Source organism: Garra rufa, chromosome 7 (genome assembly GCF_049309525.1).
Source record: "Garra rufa chromosome 7, GarRuf1.0, whole genome shotgun sequence".
Lineage (NCBI taxonomy): Eukaryota > Metazoa > Chordata > Actinopteri > Cypriniformes > Cyprinidae > Garra > Garra rufa.
In genome coordinates this window covers 33,863,359-33,883,089 of record NC_133367.1, presented here as the reverse complement: position 1 = coordinate 33,883,089, position 19,731 = coordinate 33,863,359, and the positions used below count along the sequence as shown (strand labels likewise).

The 19,731-nt window shown below is 40.0% G+C and overlaps 1 protein-coding gene across 1 annotated transcript; it reads right to left on the bottom strand.

The window, feature by feature from the left end:
• Positions 1–13,642: 13,642 nt before the first annotated feature.
• On the bottom strand, positions 13,643–18,980 carry LOC141339249 (beta-1,3-galactosyltransferase 1-like). Its single transcript, XM_073844882.1, has 2 exons — positions 18,843–18,980; positions 13,643–14,894 (listed from the first exon to the last, which is right to left on the bottom strand). The coding sequence occupies exons 1-2, from the start codon at positions 18,866–18,868 to the stop codon at positions 13,793–13,795; spliced, it is 1,128 nt and encodes a 375-aa protein (XP_073700983.1). The 5' UTR covers positions 18,869–18,980; the 3' UTR covers positions 13,643–13,792.
• Positions 18,981–19,731: the final 751 nt, after the last annotated feature.

The following is a 19,731-nucleotide window of genomic DNA, read 5'->3' as shown; positions in this document are numbered from 1 at the left end:
CTACCTGCGGGGCGAAGGAGACCCAGGCAGGAACACAGTCAGAACTACTCCGCATCTAGCCCTGACTGCGGGGCATGGAGGACCCAGGGTTCACCGGAGGGAACCGACTGGAAATAGCGCACGGATCCACGAGGGAATGGCGCAGCAAGCCGACACCAGCCGTCCTCCCGCTCACCTGATGTCTATGTTAAGACACGGGAGGAGACGGCCTCTACGCGGAGGTTGTAAAACCTAGCGAAGGTATTAGGTATCGCCCAGCCGGCAGCTCTACAGATGTCTGCTAGAGAGGCGCCGTGCGCCAAAGCATAGGAGGATGCAACACTCCGAGTGGAGTGGGCATGCACACCCAAGGGGCACGGTTGTCCCTGGTACAAGTAAGACAGGGAGATGGCATCTACCACCCAATGAGCCAACCTCTGTTTGGAGACAGCATTCCCTTTCTGCTGACCTCCGAAGCAGACAAAGAGTTGCTCAGTGCGTCTGAAGTGCAGAGTACGGTCTACGTAGATACGCAAGGCGCGGACTGGACACAGCAGCGCAGAAGCTGGGTCTGCCTCCTCCACCTGATCGCGGAAAGGCGTGGTGGGAACCTTGGGCACATAACCGGGCCGGGGTCTCAGGATCACGTGAGAATCGCCGGACCCAAACTCTAGGCACGATTCATCGACAGAAAAAGCTTGAGCACCAGTCAACGAACAGACCCCACCTCAGTGCGTAAGCCTGCCTCGTAGAGGGAGCTCGTGACTGAGTGATCGTGTCAATCACGGCCTGGGGAAGGCCGGCGAGGTCTGACGCGTCCCGTCCAGGAGCCAGACATGCAGGTTCCAGAGGTCGGGACGTGGGTACCAAATTGTGCCCATCCCCTGAGAAGGTCTTTCCTCAAGGGGATTTTCCAGGGAGGGGCTGCCGCGAGGGAAGAATTCTGGGAACCAGGTCCGGGTGGGCCAGTAAGGCGCAACCAGGAGAACCTGCTCCTCGTCCTCCCTGATCTTGCACAGGGTTTGTGCAAGGAGGCTCACTGGGGTAAAGGCTTACTTGAGCCCCGGAGGCCAGCTGTGAGCCAGAGCATCCCTGCTGAGGGAAAAATACTGCTGGCAGTGGGAGGATTCGGGGGAGGCAAACAGATCTATCTGGGCCTCGCCGAAATGGCTCCAAATCAGCTGGACTGTCTCGGGGTAGAGTCGCCATTCTCCAGGGAGGGTGGACTGCCGTGAGAGCTGATCGGCTGCACGGTTGAGTTCCCCGGGAATGTGAATGGCACGTAGCGATTTCAGCCACGTTTGACTCCAAAGGAGCAGACGGCGGGCGAGTTGTGACATGCGAGGAGAGCGGAGACCGCCCTGGCGATTGATGTAGGCCACAGTCGCAGTGCTGTCGGTGCGAACAAGCACGTGCTTCTGACGCAACGTCGGTCGGAAGCGACGAAGGGCCAGGAGCACTGCCAACAACTCGAGGCAATTGATATGCCACTGCAGTCGAGGTCCTGTCCAGGAGCCCGAAGCTGCCTGCCCGTTGCATACAGCACCCCAACCCGTGGTGGAGGCATCTGTGTAAACCACAATGTGCCTGGACACCTGTCCCAGGGGCTCTCCAGCCCTGAAGGAAGGCAGGGTCTGACCACGGGCTGAATAGGCGGCGACACTGCGGGGAGACGCCAATCCGGAGTGTGCCACAGTGCCATGCCCGTCTCGGGACTCGGTCGTGTAATCAGTGCTGAAGCGGTCTCATATGAAGCAAGCCGAGCGGTGTCATCACGGCTGCAGCTGCCATATGCCCCAGGAGCCTCTGAAAGGTTTTGAGAGGAACCGCTGTCTTGTGTCTGAACAACTCCAGACATCTCAGCTCCTCGTGCACCTCCGCGAAAAAGGGCACCGGGGGGGACCGCCCTCCCCAGGAACCAATCATCAAGCCTAGAAGGATCGGCCGAAGGTGCTGGGGGCACCTCAAGACCGATCCCCCTGGCGGCCCGGAGGAGCATAGCCGAAAGCTCGGCGTCTGCGTCAGACGGAGCGACCGCCTCGAGAGGGGGTCACACCGCCGAGGCGTCCGGCTCGCCCTCCGACTCTCCCTCTGATGCTGCGATTGACATCTCATCATCTGCAGGAGCACCGAAGGAGACGCTCAGCCCGCTGGGCGGGCAAGCGTACTGCTGCGGGAACTCGACGGGGTCACGCTGTGGTGCAGAAGACCGCAGGGCTTTCTCAGCCGGCTGTGCGTTCTGCACGGTGACTCTTAGGTCCCCCCCGCATCTCGCCGCGGTGGCCAAAAAGCATTGACGGCTCAACGACTTACCGCGGGAGGAAGCCGGGGGGAGCCGGCTCGCGAACGAGCGGCGGGACCTCAGCGTGGCCATGGTCATGCGTTCGCAATGCGGGCATGAACCATCCATGAGCGCTGCCTCAGTGTGTTCAAAACCTAGACACGTGAGGCAGAGCTCATGTCCGTCCGCAGAGGAGAGGAAACTACCGCATCCTGAAGCGCATGGCCGAAAAGGCATTCTGAAAAGAACGTCTGAATCGGCCGTGAGAAATTGACTCTTTTAGCTCCCGGTCTGCCCAGGGAGAAGCCGCGGGGCGGCTGTGCACTCGACGGGGCTTGCTCGCTGGAATGCAGGGCGGCTTGAGCAGCCCGCAGGAGGATCGCTGGTGGCTGCCAAACAGTTTCTTTTAGAAGATCTTTTAGAGATTTGGCAGCGCACCAGAAGAGAGACTTGAAGAACTCTTCTATTAGATGAAGGCTCGAGCATGAAGGCTCTGAAAGCAAAAAGCTGAGTGAGTGTATTGCAGCCGCCATCTTATATACCCGTATGTACGGGGGCGTGGCTTGGCATGCAAATTCCACTCGCCGATTTTCATTGGCCTGTTGTATAAGACTCAGAGATGATTGGACTCTCAAGGCGAGTTCCCATGTAACGTCGGAGTGACTCGACTGAGGGGGAAAGACATTTATGATGTTAAAAAGAAACCTGAAAAAGTCTACTCAGCTGTTTTCAACCTAATAATATTAAATGTTTTTTTTTTTAAACAGCAAAACAGAATATTAAAATAATTTCTTAAGTATCATCAGCATCGAATCACAGGAATAAATGAAATGTTAAAATAGTTATTTTAAATTGTAAACAAAAAAAATGTACTGTTTTTGCTGTATTTTGGGTCAAATAAATGCAGGCTTGGTGAGCAGAAGACACTTCTTTAAAAAAACACTAAAAATCTTACAGTTCAAAAACTTTTGACTGGTAGTGAATACTGACACACAGGATGCAGCCCTTTAAAAAATGTGTTTTTAGCTCCATCATCTGGTCACATCTGATATCTACTGTAGTGTGAAATGTCCGAAACAGAGGTTCAAACTCAAAGCGTGGCTGCTTGTTGCCTTTCTCTCTCTCTCTCTCTGTAGTGTAACTGTTGATATCAAAAGTTCGGGAACAGTGTTAAAGTCTTTGACCTCTGCCAGACCCCTCAGCATAGCGGAAATGACTTGACTCTCTGTAATCCCTCACTCTCTCCTCCTTTACTCATATTTTCAAATCCTGACTCAACCTATCTGCCCTCTCAGCTCTCAGCCGTGTGGTTCTTGTTGGTATTCTAGCCACTGTGGTAAAGGGTTGTTGCTAATGCTAGTTTGAAATGTTTGTTGAAATGAGTTGTTGGTTTTCACAACTTGTGGGAATGCGTAAAGCTGTATTTACACAGTGTAAGTTGCTCTTAAAGTCGTTTCACACCACCAGCTTTTGTTTGGTGCTACATTGTTTTTTCTCATGGAAAAAGTGAAATTGCTGAATGGAATCTGGCCTGCAGCATGCAGCTCTGTTTGTTTGTGTGTGTGTGTGTGTGTGTGTGTGTGTGTGTGTGTGTGTGTGTGTGTGTGTGTGTGTGTGTGTGTGTGTGTGTGTGTGTGTGTATGTGTGTGTGTGTGTGTGTGTGTGTGTGTGTGTGTGTGTGTGTGTGTGTGTGTGTGTGTGTGTGTGTGTGTGTGTGTGTGTGTGTGTGTGTGTGTGTGTGTGTGTGTGTGTGTGTGTGTGTGTGTGTGTTTGTGTTGGTTCATGTTCCTCAGGGGAGCCTGTTAAACAGCATCTGGTCCTTGGCCAAATACCGCCTTGATAGAAACCAACAAATCAGCTCACACACTTCCCCTCTCTCTGTTTTATTCCTTTCTCATTCAACCAGATTTTTAAAAATTCTCTCCTTTAATTCTCATTATGACTTTTCATTCCTCCCCCATGACTGTTTTATCCTTCTTCTCCTTTATGTTGACTTTACTCACTTATCAGATAGAGAAGGTCAGGCAGCCGGAACGCTGAAGTACACACACACACACACACACACACACACACTTTCTCTGGGAGTGATAATGTTTTCTTTATCACACACTTCCATTTTGTATTATGTTGCAAATAGGTTCTGATAACATATTTATCTAACATACATTAGATTAGATTACAATATGTATTTTTCATAAAGCAGCAGAGCAGCTGTTGATCATAAATCAGATTTACATCCATGTTATACTCTGAAGCTGAAAGTTATATATGCAGCTTTGAAAAGTTATACATAGATAAAATAGTATACACTGTAAAACGTTTTCACCAGATTCAACTTAAAAACCTAAGTTCAGCAGCTGCCTTAAAACTTTAAGTTAAATCAGCTTAAAACTACAAGTCATTTTAACTTATTACAATAAAAATGACTTGATTTAACTTGTGAGTGGAAATGACTTAAGTTGATTTAACTTAAAATTTTAAGGCAGCTGCTGAACTTAGGTTTTTAAGTTGAAACTGGTGAAAACTTTTTACAGTGTGTATGTATATATATATATATATATATATATATATATATATATATATGTGTGTGTGTGTGTGTGTGTGTGTGTGTGTGTGTGTGTGTGATTAATCGTGAATAATTTCAGAAAAATGTGTGATTAATCAATTTTTTTATCGATTGACAGCACTAATACATATATACTGTCTTTATGTTAGTTCTACATTAATTTTAAGATTGAATGTGAAATTATTGCAATATAAAACTATATTTAAAAACTTTAATGTTGGGTGGGATTAACTGTGATTATTCACGATTAATTGCAATTAATTTCAGAATCAAATGTGATTAATTATTTTTAAAATCGATTGACAGCACTAATACATATATACAGTCTTTATGTTTTTTCTAAATTAATTTTAAGATTGAATGTGAAATTATTGCAATATAAAAGTATATTTAAAAACTTTAATGTTCGGTGGGATTAATTGCGAATATTTGTGATTAATCGCGATTAATTTCAGAAAAATGTGATTTTTTTTTAATTAGTTGACAGTACTAATGCATATATGCTGTCTTTATGTTATAAGATTGAATGTGACATTTTTGCAATATAAAAGTATAGGTAAAAATTTTAATGTTCGGTGGGATTAATTGTGATTAATCGTGATTAATCGCGAATAATTTCAGAAAAATGTGTGATTAATCAATTTTTTATCGATTGACAGCACTAATACATATATACTGTTTTTATGTTATTTCTACATTAATTTTAAGATTGAATGTGAAATTATTGCAATATAAAACTATATTTAAAAACTTTAATGTTCGGTGGGATTAATTGCGATTATTCGTGATTAATCACGATTAATTTCAGAAAAAAGTGTGATTCATTGTTTTTTTTTATAGATTGACTGCATTAATATATACTATCTTTATGTTGTTTCTACATTAATTAGAAGAATGAATGTGAAATAATTGCAATATAAAAGTATATTTAAAAACTTTAATGTTCAGTAGGATTAATTGTGATTATTCGTGATTAATCACGATTAATTTCAGAGAAATGTGATTAATTATTGTTTTTATCGATTGACAGCACTAATACATATACTGTCTTTATGTTGTTTATACACTAATCTAAAGATTAAATGTGAAATAATTGCAACATAAAAGTATATTTAAAAACTTAATGTTAGGTGGGATTAACTGCGATTAATTTCAGAAAAAAAGTGTGATTAGGTAATTATTATTTTAATCGACTGACAGCAATAGCCTAGGTGAACATAAGATATCTTAAAAAACATTTTCTAATAATTATTCAGATTAATTTTCTTAAATCTAACCAATTATTTTAAACAGTCTAACTCCAGCATGACAAGGCAGTACGCTACTAAATATGATGAGTAAATCCAAATTAATTATTCATACACTGGTGCATGCTGGGAAGAGGGCAAATGAGGCTAAACCAAATAATAATAATAATCAGTGTTGCCTATTTGGTGTCTATATAGCTCTCAAATGCCTTCCATTCCTGTTCTCGGTCTCATTTCCACTCTTTCTTTCTGTTTGTAAAACCCATCTCTCTCTGTTTGCCCGTCTGTCTGGGTTCAGTTTAGGTCAGCGTGTAACTATCTTGACTGTAAACGTCTCCCCTCTGCTGTATTAATAGAAGAGCATGTGTAATGATAGAACCACCTGGCTAAAACACAGCAAACGGATCTAACACATTCACATGCTCTCTCGCTCGCTCTCTCTCACATGCTTTTCACATACTATGTGCCTTATCTGCACAAACACACGCACACACTTTCCCACGCATCTAAACACAGCTAGTTACATCTCTGGAGAGTTTCCCCCTGCTCCTGTAACACCAGATCCAACAGAATATCTCTCATTAGATCACATAGAAATTATAAATAGTAGGTATTAAAACTGTATTTTGGAATTGTTCAAATGTGCTTGCATATATTATTTAATTAAGGATTCAGTTGTGTATTATATAATACAAACTCTCTTGCTTACAGCAGTGATTTGAGTTTCCAGTAAACAGGTTTGCAGCAGGTGTGTGTCAGCAGCAGGACTTTACCGAGGCGTCAGAGAACAGCTGTGTTTGTTCACACTCCTTCAGAGCATGTGAGAGCGGCACGGCTGATTATCAATACTGCATTCTGTATGTGTGTGTGATCTTGTTAAATGATTGTACGCACTGTCCATGAGCACACAGCTGATGGTGATGATGACACGGCCAGAAGTACGGCCCCCTCCCACCCCAGCCTGTGACCTCAGGGTTACCTTCGTTCCCACAGATCCAATGTACATGTCCTCGTCGCTTGCCATGGGAACCCACAGGCGTTATGGAAATCTCGAGCCCCTCCTGTTGCCTGTCAGTAGCGAAGAGTGAAAAGGCCTCTTGAGTAAATATTTTATTTTCAGGTCTGAGTTCAGTTTGGTTCTCCTCTGGTTCTCCTTTAATTGTTTTATGATGTTATATTATGTTTACTTTTTATGTATATGTGTTCACATATATTTGTGTGTGCGTGAATGGAATGTTCTCAGCTGTTAATGCTTGTGGTTTAGATTTGACTACAAAAGACAAAAACACAAACACACTTTTCCGATCCTTAGTAGCTATAAAACAACTCAGGTCTCAGCAGGCTAAACACCCCTGATATATATGAAACAGGTTTTAGGTGTTTTAGCACTTGAACTTTAGTGTGCACTTCACACCTCCTTTGAAGTCTGTGTGTTGACATACTGGCTTAATTAAAGACATTAATGAAGACCTTTGTGTTTAAAGCTTAAACTTTTAAAGACTTGGGTGTGATTTAAAAACACTGAGTTTTTGCTTCTGATGCTTGTTTGTGTTTAAAAAAAAAAATGTTACGAGGAGTCACAAGAGAGGCGCCGGTTGTTTATGAAAGCATAAACTGTGAAGCTATTATCAGATGTAAAATATAAAGTGATATTGAAAAGTTCAAAGGTTTAGACTTAAAATATCTAAACGAAAGCTGCAGATAGTGTGCCGTTAAAGAGCGTGAGAAATGGAAATGAGGTTTCTCAAGACAAGATTTTTTTCCTTCGATGGTGTCCTGAGAACAGTATTTATTATTTATTTTATTTTTTTATTTGAATGCTGATGATCTTATCCAACAATCTAATGGCGCTTTTCCACTACACAGTACCAGCTCGCCTCAGCTCGACTCGACTCGGCTCTGTTTGGTTTTCCACTGTGTAAAAGTTGTACCTGTACCGGCTTCCAGGTACTTTTTTTCGTACCACCTCCGGCGAGGTTCCAAACGAGCTGAGGCGAGCTGAGGCGATACTAAAATGTGACGTGAAAACACAGCAGACTGCTGATTGGTCAGAGAGAATCGTCACTATTCACTGCGTCATCATTGCACGCGCCAGCAATAGTATCCAGAATCACCCCGGCATTTTTAAAAAGTTTGGCCAGAGATTGCGTGACATATCCAATCCATTACATATTATGGCAACTCGGAAGAATACGCCGTGGTCAAACGAGGAGGTGCAGACAGCGGGTGTGTGTCGCGTAGAAGATTACATCACGGCAGTTTCTTGCAGCGTCGCTATGACAACCAGGTACTATTGTGGAGGTACAGGTACAACTTTTACACAGTGGAAAACCAAACAGAGCCGAGTCGAGGTGAGTCGAGTCGAGCCAAGTCGAGGCTAGGCGAGCTGGTACTGTGTAGTGGAAAAGCGCCATAACACAGCATAAAGGAAAGAGACTACTAATATACAAAAAAACAATATAGAGTGTTTTCACAACGCGTCATCAATCGGCCATATTGGCGGCACTCAGTGTAAACAATGCCACTGAACCGAACAAAACTCACATATTTTGCTGATTATTCCTGCTGAAAATGATCAATTATTGTCATGTTTTGGGTTGTACTAATCAGTCGGACCGGCAAAAAAACATTTGGAGTGCTATAGACAGCCAAAAGTTATAACAAATCAAGGAGAAGTGTGCCTTTTGTGTCTTAGGAACAAAAGGCATTTGTGGTTGGCCAAACTGAACCAGGCTTTCCAGGGTAAGAATCTTGACAACATTTGTGTTTGTTCTTATAATTTCCGGTCAGGTAGGTGAAATTTTGGGCTATTATCTTAATTAATATTGCTTTACGTATCTTTACCACCTGTTAACTTTACAGGTATGTGCCAAAACATTTGAATATCGAGGGAAAGTCCATTTATTTCAATAATTTGTTTCAAATAGTGAAACTTGTATGTTATATTAGTTCACTACAAACAAAGTGAAATATTTCAAGCCTTTATTTGTTTCAATTTTGATGATTATGGATTAAAGACAAAAACAAAAACAAAAAACAAATCCAGTATTTCACAAAATTAGAATATTTCATGTGACCAATAAAAAAAAGGATCTTAAACACATGTTGGCCTTCTGAAAAGTGTGTTAATGTACTGTATTATGTCCTCAGTACTTTGTTGGGCCTCCTTTCGCACTAATTCCAGCATCAAGGCGGCGGGGCATGGAGGCGATCAGCCTTTGACACAGTTTGTGGTGTTATGGTAGCCCAAGTTGCTTTGATATGGGCCTTCAGCTTCAGCTGCATTTCGGGGTCTCTGTTCCCTCATCTTCCTCATTAGATTTTCAATGGGGTTTAAGTCAGACGAGTTTGCCGGCCAATCAAGTACAGTTATTCCATGGCTATTAAACCAGCTACTGGTAGTTTTGGCTTTGTGGGCAGGTGCCAACTCCTGCTGGAAAATAAAATCATCATCTCCAAAATGCTTGTCGGCAGCAGGAAGCATGAAGTGCTCTAAAATTTCCTGGTAGACAGCTGCGTTGACTGTGGACTTGAGAAAAGACAATGGACCCACACCAGCAGATGACATGTCTCCCCAAACCATCACTGACTGTGGAAACTTCACACTGGACTTTAAGCAGCTTGACTTTTGTGCCTCTCCAGTCTTCCTCCAGACTCTGGGACCTTGATTTCCAAATGAAATGCAAAATTCGCTTTCATCTGAAAACAGGACTTGGGACCACTGGGCAACAGACCAGTACTTTTTCTCCTTAGCATGGAATTCTACAGCTGTAGCCCATATCATGCAGACGTCTGTATGTGGTGGTTCTTGATGCTCTGACACCAGCCTCAGTCCACTCCTTATGAAGCTCCCCCAGATTTCTGAACCGCCCTTGCTTCACAATCCTCTCAAGGCTACGGTCATCCCTGTCACTTGTGCACCTTTTCCGGCCACATTTTTCCCTTCCTCTTAACACTCTGTTAATATACTTCGATACTGTGCTCTGTGAGTGTCCAGCTTCTTTTGCAATTGCCTTTTGAGACTTTTCCTCCTTATGGAGATTGTCAATAATGGTCTTCTGCACAACTGTCAAGTCAGCAGTCTTCCCCATGATTCTGAAGCCTACTAAGCCAGACTGAGACAATTTAAAGGCTGAGGAAACATTTGCAGGTGTATTAATTAGCTGACTAGATTGGGTCACAGGGAGCCTACAATGTTGAACTTTGTCATGATATTCTAATTTTGTGAAATACTGGATTTTTTTTAAATCTTTAATCTATAATCATTAAAAATGAAACAAATAAAGGCTTGAAATATTTCACTTTGTGTGTAGTGAACTAATATAACATACAAGTTTCACTTTTTGAAACAAATTATTGAAATAAATTGACTTTCCCTCGATATTCAAATTTTTGGCACATAGTTTGTCAAAATATTGTGCTCTTTCCTGCTTACTAAGTCCTGCTCTGTATGATTTAGCAGCTTCCACACGTTTTTTTGCCCGTGGTTTAGACAGCATAAATTAGCAGAACAACATATTCAGTTGTACATTATGGCCCGGTTTCACAGACAAGGCTTAAGCCTAGTCCTAGACTAAAATGTAAGTCTGAGCTGTTTGAACTGAAAGAAACTTGCACTGACTGATCTAAAAATATATCGGTGTCTTTGTTTTGTCTCAAGATGCACACCAGTAATGTTTTTTCTAAGCATGTTTATAAAAATTACTTAAATATCCTAATTGAACTATCTGCTAATCCTGGCATAATCTAAACCCTGTCTGTGAAACCGGGCCTAAGTGTGCAATCCATGCTGTTTACATCCGAGAATCGCCAGTATGGCCGCGCATCCGGGTAACTGACCAAATCGTGATGTAAGTGCAAACCCTCTATAAAGTAATCATTTATACTATTAACTATTGCAGTTGTAGTAATTGGTTTAACGTGAATGCGCATTACTATCTTCTTTTTTAATACCATTGTTATCTTTTATTAGTAATTTCAAATACTTAATCTTGACAAACGGCTTCAATGTGTTGGTCTTTTCCATTCCAGTGCTGTATACTACAATTTGTCATCTCCAACTTGTCATGTATAAAAAAAAAACTATAGTTAAACCTACTAAAAGCTTCCAGTATTCAGTGCTCTATTGTGGTCCATTCGTTTAATTAATAGGCTCTATACCTCCAGTATGTGAACAGCTCTGGTGATTCAGTCAACGAGCTTTACTTGAAGTAGTTCATAACAGTCACCAGCAGGGAGCAGCATTTAAACACGAACGTCTGGATGTGTTTCATTTGATGAATGAATGTCGTTTTCTGTCAAAACGAAGTGGTAAAAATCTTTAACCATCGAAGGTTTCCTTGTAAAATTACTTTTTTATGCATTTCATGTCAGCTGGGTGAAAATCTTTAATCTAAATCTTTAGTAAACCACGTTGAAAATAATTACGTGTGGCATAAATGTGGTCCTTTGCATGTTGTGTTAATGTTATTGTGTGACCACTTGATGGAGCTATTTGTCTTCAGAAAAGGGTCAGCGTATTGTTGAGACTGAGAGATAGCCTGTAGTCTCGCATTCAGGTGCTGCAAGAATGATGACCGGAAATACGGTGGCTGTATTTGGAGACTTTTTTGTAATGGTTGTGTTCGTTTGTAGAGATTACATTTAGAAAATGACTAAACACCATAATCTTTTGTTGGTCACAGAGTTCATTCTCTAATCCCAAAGCCAATGGAGCCAATTGTTTTTTGTTGAAACCCACGTGATGGGTTGGCCTACCGCCCACTCAAACAGTAAGTTTTTTTTTTCGTCCAAAACTATATGTGACCCTGGACCACAAAACCAGTCATAAGGTTAAATTTTACAAAACTGAGATGTATACATCATATGAAAGCTCAATAAATAAGCTTTCTATTGATGTATGGTTTGTTAGGATAGGACAATATTTGGCCGAGATACAACTATTTGAAAATCTGGAATCTGAGGGTGCAAAAAAATCTAAATACTGAGAAAATCACCTTTAAAGTTGTCCAAATTGAGCTCTTAACAATGCATATTACTAATCAAAAATTACATTTTGATATGTTTGCAGCAGGAATTTTACAAAAAATCTTCATGGAACATGATCTTTACTTAATTTCCTAATGATTTTTGGCATAAAAGAAAAATCAATAATTTTGACCCATACTATGTATTTAGGCTATTACTACAAATATACCCCAGCGACTTAAGACTGGTTTTGTGGTCCAGGGTCACATATAGTCACTTATTAGATCAAATATCTCGTATAGAATTACACCGCTCAGAAATGTGGAACCTTGTGAGAGTTCATTTTACCAGCTGTACCATGTAAACGTAACCCATATTCATATTACTTGTAGCATAGTCAAAACTGGGTGTTTCCTAATTTGCGTAATATCCAGTATGAGAGGCTAAACGTGAGAATAATGCATCACGGAAATTTCCTAGTAGAGAGTTTTATCCAAAGTAACTTACAAATAAGGGCGTTAAAACCAGTTTGTCAAATTTCAGTGGCTTTTGTGCACCCTTGTTTTTTTTTTTTATCAGTTAATGTTACTACAACAACTTTGCCCATGGGCATGGTGGTTTCTTCCTGAAAGGTTTAAAAAATAGCACTAAATGTGACTCTGGACCACAAAATAAGTTCTAAGTAGCACAGGTATATTTGTAGCAATAGCCAAAAATACATTGTATGGGTCAAAATGATAGATTTTTCTTTTATGCCAAAAATCATTAGGATATTAAGTACAGATCATGATGCATAAAGATATTTTGTAAATTTCCTGCCGTAAATATATCAAAACTACATTTTGATTAGTAATACGCATTGTTAAGAACTTCATTTGGACAACTTTAAAGGCGATTTGGAAACATTTTGCACCCTCAGATTGCAGATTTACAAATAGTTGTATCTCAGCCGACTTTTGTCCTATTCTAACAGACTATACGTCAACCGAAAGCTTGTATAAATCTCAATTTAAAAAATGACCCCCTTATGCCTGGTTTTGTGGCCCAGGGTATGATTATAAGACAATAAAACACTCAGTTCATAAACAAAAATACATGTATACATTTAAATATTTTTATTTTTACAAACTTGCAGTTTCAGGAAATACTCTTTTTAGATTGGTCAAGCACATTCACCCAGCATTGAACAATACTTATACACTCACAAGCAATGCTTAAAGAGTTAATCTGTTAAAATGACCCATGAAAAAAAAAATGTAATGCATACAAACCAAACCTTTGTTTTGACCAACAGATATTGTAATTAATAAACTGTAAAAATTACAAGGTATTACACCAGTTAGCAACCTGCCCCAACAGACATTTATTAAAAATACACTTTTTAGTTAAAAATGTTATTATATGAAATTTATGTTTATGTATAAAGTATATACTTATAATGTTAATTTTATATAACTAGAATTTTTAACTTGAAAGTTGTAATGCAGCCTTTAAAAGGTTGTACATAGGTGTCATTGTAGTATTGCATAACCATCAGAATGTTTTAGACAGAGAACGTTTTTGTGTTCCAATGCACTGCTTTTGTGTAAACAAACGTTGCTGACTTCTATGACACTTAGGTCCCACCCATGAGCGCTGTTTCCTGATAAAAGAAGTTTTTCCGCAAGAACACGTTCTGCACAAGTGGCTAGTACATGTCATAGTCCCAGTCAGACGTTAAAATGTTAATTTATTGACATCTTAAATAGAGTTTTATGTGGGCCTCTTTACGTCCTTCCAGATGTCTATTAGCTGCTGTGGAGATCCCAGGATTGTCGTAATAACCCTGAAAAAATCCTCTCGTATATATTGTCCCAGATAAGCTTTAAACTTTGAAGGGTCTGGGGGAGATGAGGGTTCAACACCCAATTGTTTCAGACAAGCGCCCACATATGCGTCCTCAATGTTAAAGGGCTTTATGACCTTGGAAGCCTCAACTAATTTTTTTGACAGGTCATTGGAAAAAACATATCCCATTCCAAGCAGGTAAGTGGGGTATTTCGGTTCAGGGTACAATTCCTCTGAGACGTACCATTTTGAGCTTTTGTCTCTAATGACAGGCCGGTCCCACATCACCATTCCTGTGATGTAGTTCTGTCTGGGTGTGTTGGGAGCCAATAGGAGGCTCATCAGGTTCTCCAGGTTTAAGTACATGTCAGAATCAACTTTCATACTATAATTCGCTTGAGGACAACGAGTGGCCAACCAGTCCATGATCACCATCGTCTTAATGGTCAGGTTGAAGTAGGAATCCACAAAGTTGCTCTGCACTAAATCTCTGTGTTGTCTGCTCTCTTCCTCCAGCTGCTGTTGAGCTTCTGGTCCTCCAGTCAAACCCACCAAGAACAGAGTCAGCAATTTTTTTCCCTGGACTGAGCTCTCATTCCCCCATGTGCTCCGGATGGCGTTACGAGCATCAACCTGATGAGGGGCTACAGGGACCATCAAGACCAGGAACGGATTCTGCTGACATTTATCAGGTTCATCCAGAATAAAATGATAATTGCTTGGATGAGCCACATGATAATAGACAGGAATGTCTGTGGTTTGTGCAACAGTTGTACCTCTTTGTTGAATTTGTTGATTTGACATAGGTGCTAATAAGTCCTTTGGCGTATGAACAGCCAAAGTGCTGTTAATAATATTATAATGAGTCTGATTCATGGCTTTATTTAACCAGGCTTGAGGGAATGTAAATGTCTTGAAATTGAGATCAGAGACAAAAGCGACAGCAGACAATAGAAGTGCTACTGTGAGCAGCACAATAAATGTCTTTTTAATTTGACGCATATATGGACCTCTTTCCTGAGCCAAACTGCAGAGGGGAAAAAAAAGAAACAGATCAAAACATAAATCTCACAGTAAAACCACAGTTGTATATATACAGTCGTGGCCAAAAGTTTTGAGAATGACACAAATATTAGTTTTCACAAAGTTTGCTGCTCAACTGCTTTTAGATCTTTGTTTCAGTTGTTTCTGTGATTTACTGAAATATAATTACAAGCACTTCATACGTTTCAAAGGCTTTTATCGACAATTACATGACATTTATGATAAGAGTCAGTATTTGCAGTGTTGGCCCTTCTTTTTCAGGACCTCTGCAATTCGACTGGGCATGCTCTCAATCAACTTCTGGGCCAAATCCTGACTGATAGCAACCCATTCTTTCATAATCACTTCTTGGAGTTTGTCAGAATTAGTGGGTTTTTGTTTGTCCACCCGCCTCTTGAGGATTGACCACAAGTTCTCAATGGGATTAAGATCTGGGGAGTTTCCAGGCCATGGACCCAAAATTTCAACGTTTTGGTCCCCGAGCCACTTAGTTATCACTTTTGCCTTATGGCACGGTGCTCCATCGTGCTGGAAAATGCATTGTTCTTCACCAAACTGTTGTTGGATTGTTGGAAGAAGTTGCTGTTGGAGGGTGTTTTGGTACCATTCTTTATTCATGGCTGTGTTTTTGGGCAAAATTGTGAGTGAGCCCACTCCCTTGGATGAGAAGCAACCCCACACATGAATGGTCTCAGGATGTTTTACTGTTGGCATGACACAGGACTGATGGTAGCGCTCACCTTTTCTTCTCCAGACAAGCCTTTTTCCAGATGCCCCAAACAATCAGAAAGAGGCTTCATCTGAGAATATGACTTTGCCCCAGTCCTCAGCAGTCCATTCACCATACTTTTAGCAGAAGATCAATCTGTCCCTGATGTTTTTTTTTTTTGGAGAGAAGTGGCTTCTTTGCTGCCCTTCTTGACACCAGGCCATCTTCCAAAAGTCTTAGCCTCACTGTGTGTGCAGATGCGCTCACACCTGCCTGCTGCCATTCCTGAGCAAGCTCTGCACTGGTGGCACTCCGATCCCGCAGCTGAATCCTCTTTAGGAGACCATCCTGGCGCTTGCTGGACTTTCTTGGATGCCCTGAAGCCTTCTTAACAATGCAGTGGAAAGTTTTTTTCGGGATTAAGTTAATTTTCATGGCAAAGAAGGACTATGCAATTCATCTGATCACTCTTCATAACATTCTGGAGTATATGCAAATTGCTAATATAAAAACTTAAGCAGCAACTTTTCCAATTTCCAATATTTATGTATTTCTCAAAAACTTTTGGCCACGACTGTGTATATATATATATAATATTATTATTATTATTATTATTATTATTATTATTATTATTATTATTATATATATATTTTTTTTTTAACCAAGTAACTTTAACTAGTCTTTAAACATCATCTGATGTCTTAAAGGAGTAGTTCACTTCCAGAACAAAAATTTAGATAATGTACTCACCCCTTGTCATCCAAGATATTCATGTCTTTCTTCATTTGTAAAGAAATTATGTTTTTTGAGGAAAACATTTCAGGATTTCTTTCCATATAATGGATATGTATGGTACCCCTGAGTTTGAACTTCCAAAATGCAGTTTAAATGCAGCATCAAAGAGCTCTAAACAAACCCAGTTGAGGAAGAACCATTTATCATTATCTGTAACCGCAAACACTCGTCTTGGTCTAGCTCTGCGTAAACTGGTTGTATTCCTGTTTATGACAGTTAGGGTATGTCCCAAAAAACTCCCATCTCATTTTCTCCCCCAACTTCAAAATCGTCACTTTGTAAACGCTGGGTCGGTACTTCTGCAGCAATGTAGGATGATTTTAAAGTTGGAGGAGAAAATCAGATGGGAGTTTTTCGACATACCCTAACTGTCATAAACAGGAATACACGGTTCATGCAGAGCTAGAGCAAGATGAGCATTTGCGGTGAAAAGGTATATACTGTAAATTGTACGGTTTTTTTTTTTTTGTTGTTGTTTTTTTTTTAAAATAACCAACTGTTTTGCTAGATAAGACCCTTCTTCATCTGCTGGGTTTGTTTAGAGCCCTTTGAAGCTGCATTTTGGAAGTTCAAACTTGAGGGCACTATAGAAATCCACTATATATGGAAAGAAATCCTAAAATGTTTTCCTCAAAAAACATAATTTCTTTACGACTGAAGAAAGAAATACATGAACATCTTGGATGACAAGGGGGTGAGTACATTATCTGTACATTTTTGTTCTGGAAGTGAACTACTCCTTTAAGTAGCATGGGTATATTTGTAGCAATAGCCAAAAATACACTGTATGGGTCAAAATGATCTGATGATTTTTTTTTTTTTTTTTTTTTTTTTGAACAAAGATTGTGTTCCATGAAGATATTTTGTAAATAAACTAAATTTTTGATTGGTAATATGCATTGCTAAGAACTTCATGTGAACAACTTTAAAGGCGATTTTCTCAGTATTTTGATTTTTTTGCACCCTCAGATTCCAGATTTTTAAATAGTGTAAAGAACCATACACCAATGAAAAGCTTATTTATTCAGCTTATAGGTGATGTATAAATCTCTGGTTTTATGACTGGGTCACATTAGGTTTCATAAACTCTACTTCGTTTTCAAAATGACAAATTAAAGTGAGCTTGTAGCTTAGTTCAGCAAGTAAGCGCTTTGATTCAGTGAGTTGATTCAGTAAAGGATTTGTCGGTGTGATTCAAATCGAAATAGATTCAGAATCACGGGCTGTATGACTGATGAGGGGCGACAAAACGCAAAGCATGAGTGAGTCTCTTTCGGAACGATTCATAAATGAAACCGGCTGATAGACATTTGTTTGTCCATTGTAGGCGAGAAATTCCCACATGGCCTGCTGTTTTGCTTTAATTTTTAATTTTTGTTTTGATGAATACGTTATTAGCCTACGTTAGGGAAAAGTAGAACGATATCAAATTCCTAAATAGCGGAAGAAAGCGTTTAGCGTCGTATAGGCGAATGAAGATATTACATTCATGAATTACAGAATAACGTACGATAAGCAAGTTATTCATCAAATGCAGTGCCTATTTTAAACGCTGAAAATGCTATTTTGTGTGTAGCTAATGTCCCTGATAACACAGGTACACCTCAGGGTGTTTACATCTGGATGAAGTATTTTTAGAGTTTTCCTTATCTGCAAGACTACTCCTCTTGAACGTTTCCTGTCAGACATCAAATAGACATTTAGAAAATGTCTTGAAGATGTTTATGATTTCGAATGTATGTTAAACTGACGTCTTAAAGACCAACAGGTGTTTGTACTCAGCAGATGCTTTCCAAAAGCGATCTTTAACAGACACCTTGCGGTACGTTATTTGAGGTATAAATGTTTAACGAGGTAACGTGAATCAATCTAGACTAGACGCTTGCAGGTGATTTGCGTTCGAGTTTATTTCCTTACCAGCCAACTTGAAATATCTGTAAATTGATTTACAATTCAAATGCAATTCTTAGAATAATAAAACAACTTACATAGCCCACACTGTTCTATGTACATATTTGTGAATTCAAATTCATTATTTATAATTTTATAAATGCAAAATTACTTTCAATTTGACTGCCAGGAATAGTTTAGATAAGTCTCATGAAGTGTAACTTTGTTCCCTGATTCTATTAACTTTCCTCTTCTTCTATACCACAATTCGTTTGTCTTTCAGTTTCTCTTTTCTATCACAGATCGAAAGACACCGAACAAAACAAAGTGAAATATATATTTACATCTAATCACCTTCTAATCAACACAGATATGTTCATTATTAGCTCAACTGCAGTCAAATAATGTTACTGGATTTCAGCCAGCACAAGAAGTCACTCTACTGTAAGTTTATAATAAGACTTTGTATGTAAACAACATAAACCAAAAATAATTTTGAAATAAATAATAAAGGATTGAATGAATGAATTTGCTTACCTGTGCCAAATGTTTTTAGTAGCCATTCTGGGGAATTACTGCTTCACGCATTCCCTCTTGAAATACCTGAATAGTCTCTATACCTAGCAACTGGTTAAGTAGGCGTGGACCTAGGAGGCAAATTTATTTCCTACATATGATGCACAGGTGAACAAACCTACAACTGAAACTTATTTTTCCTTAATGATACTCATTTTGCATATATAATAGATAGATAGACAGATAGATAGAGAGATAAATAGATGGAGAGCGTAAAGCTACAGTACACACATCAGTAACCTAAGGGAACATCCTCTCTAAGGTATTGTCCTTATTAGGTGGGGTTTGGTTTGTTGCTGTGAGTAACAATAGCGACACACTTTCCAGAAGCCCCTTTACAGGAAATGCGGTAAGATCATGAATATACACCCTGAACAGAATAATATTTCCTGGAAATATGTACTTAAACAATGATACTCGCACATCTCCAGGGAACCTGGTGTACTTCTACTTGGCTTGTTTACACTGATGTCTGCTTTATTCATCACCAGGTTCACTGTGTACTGTAGCTTTTGTTCTTGTAGGTTTAGCCATCTTCTTACAAGGGGATGTGCAAAAGCACAATGTTGTAAAACCAGTATTTCTAGTTGGTTTGGCACTGGCCAGTACCCCATACAAATGGTGAACTGAATGTAAGTATGGAATACCTTTTTTTATATTGTTGTGGTTCAACCCAGTCTCACGGCAGTTTGTGACATAGTCACCAAATTTGAATCGATTGATTCCTGTTCACGAGCCAATTTTCCTCTTTTTTTCATCTTACTCAGCACTGAGTGACATGAAAAATGTCAATGTATTTTAATAGGAAGTGATTTTAGTTCCTGCACAACGTTTTTTCTTTCTGTCACTG

What these genes read in the sequence shown, in the direction of transcription:
- LOC141339249 (XM_073844882.1), bottom strand. Translation starts at nt 18,868, where the DNA reads ATGGCTACTAAAAACATTTGGCACAG. An exon ending in ACTAAAAACATTTGGCACAG is followed by an intron (nt 14,895 to 18,842) that starts GTAAGCAAATTC and finishes TCCCCTCTGCAG; the next exon opens with TTTGGCTCAGGAAAGAGGTC.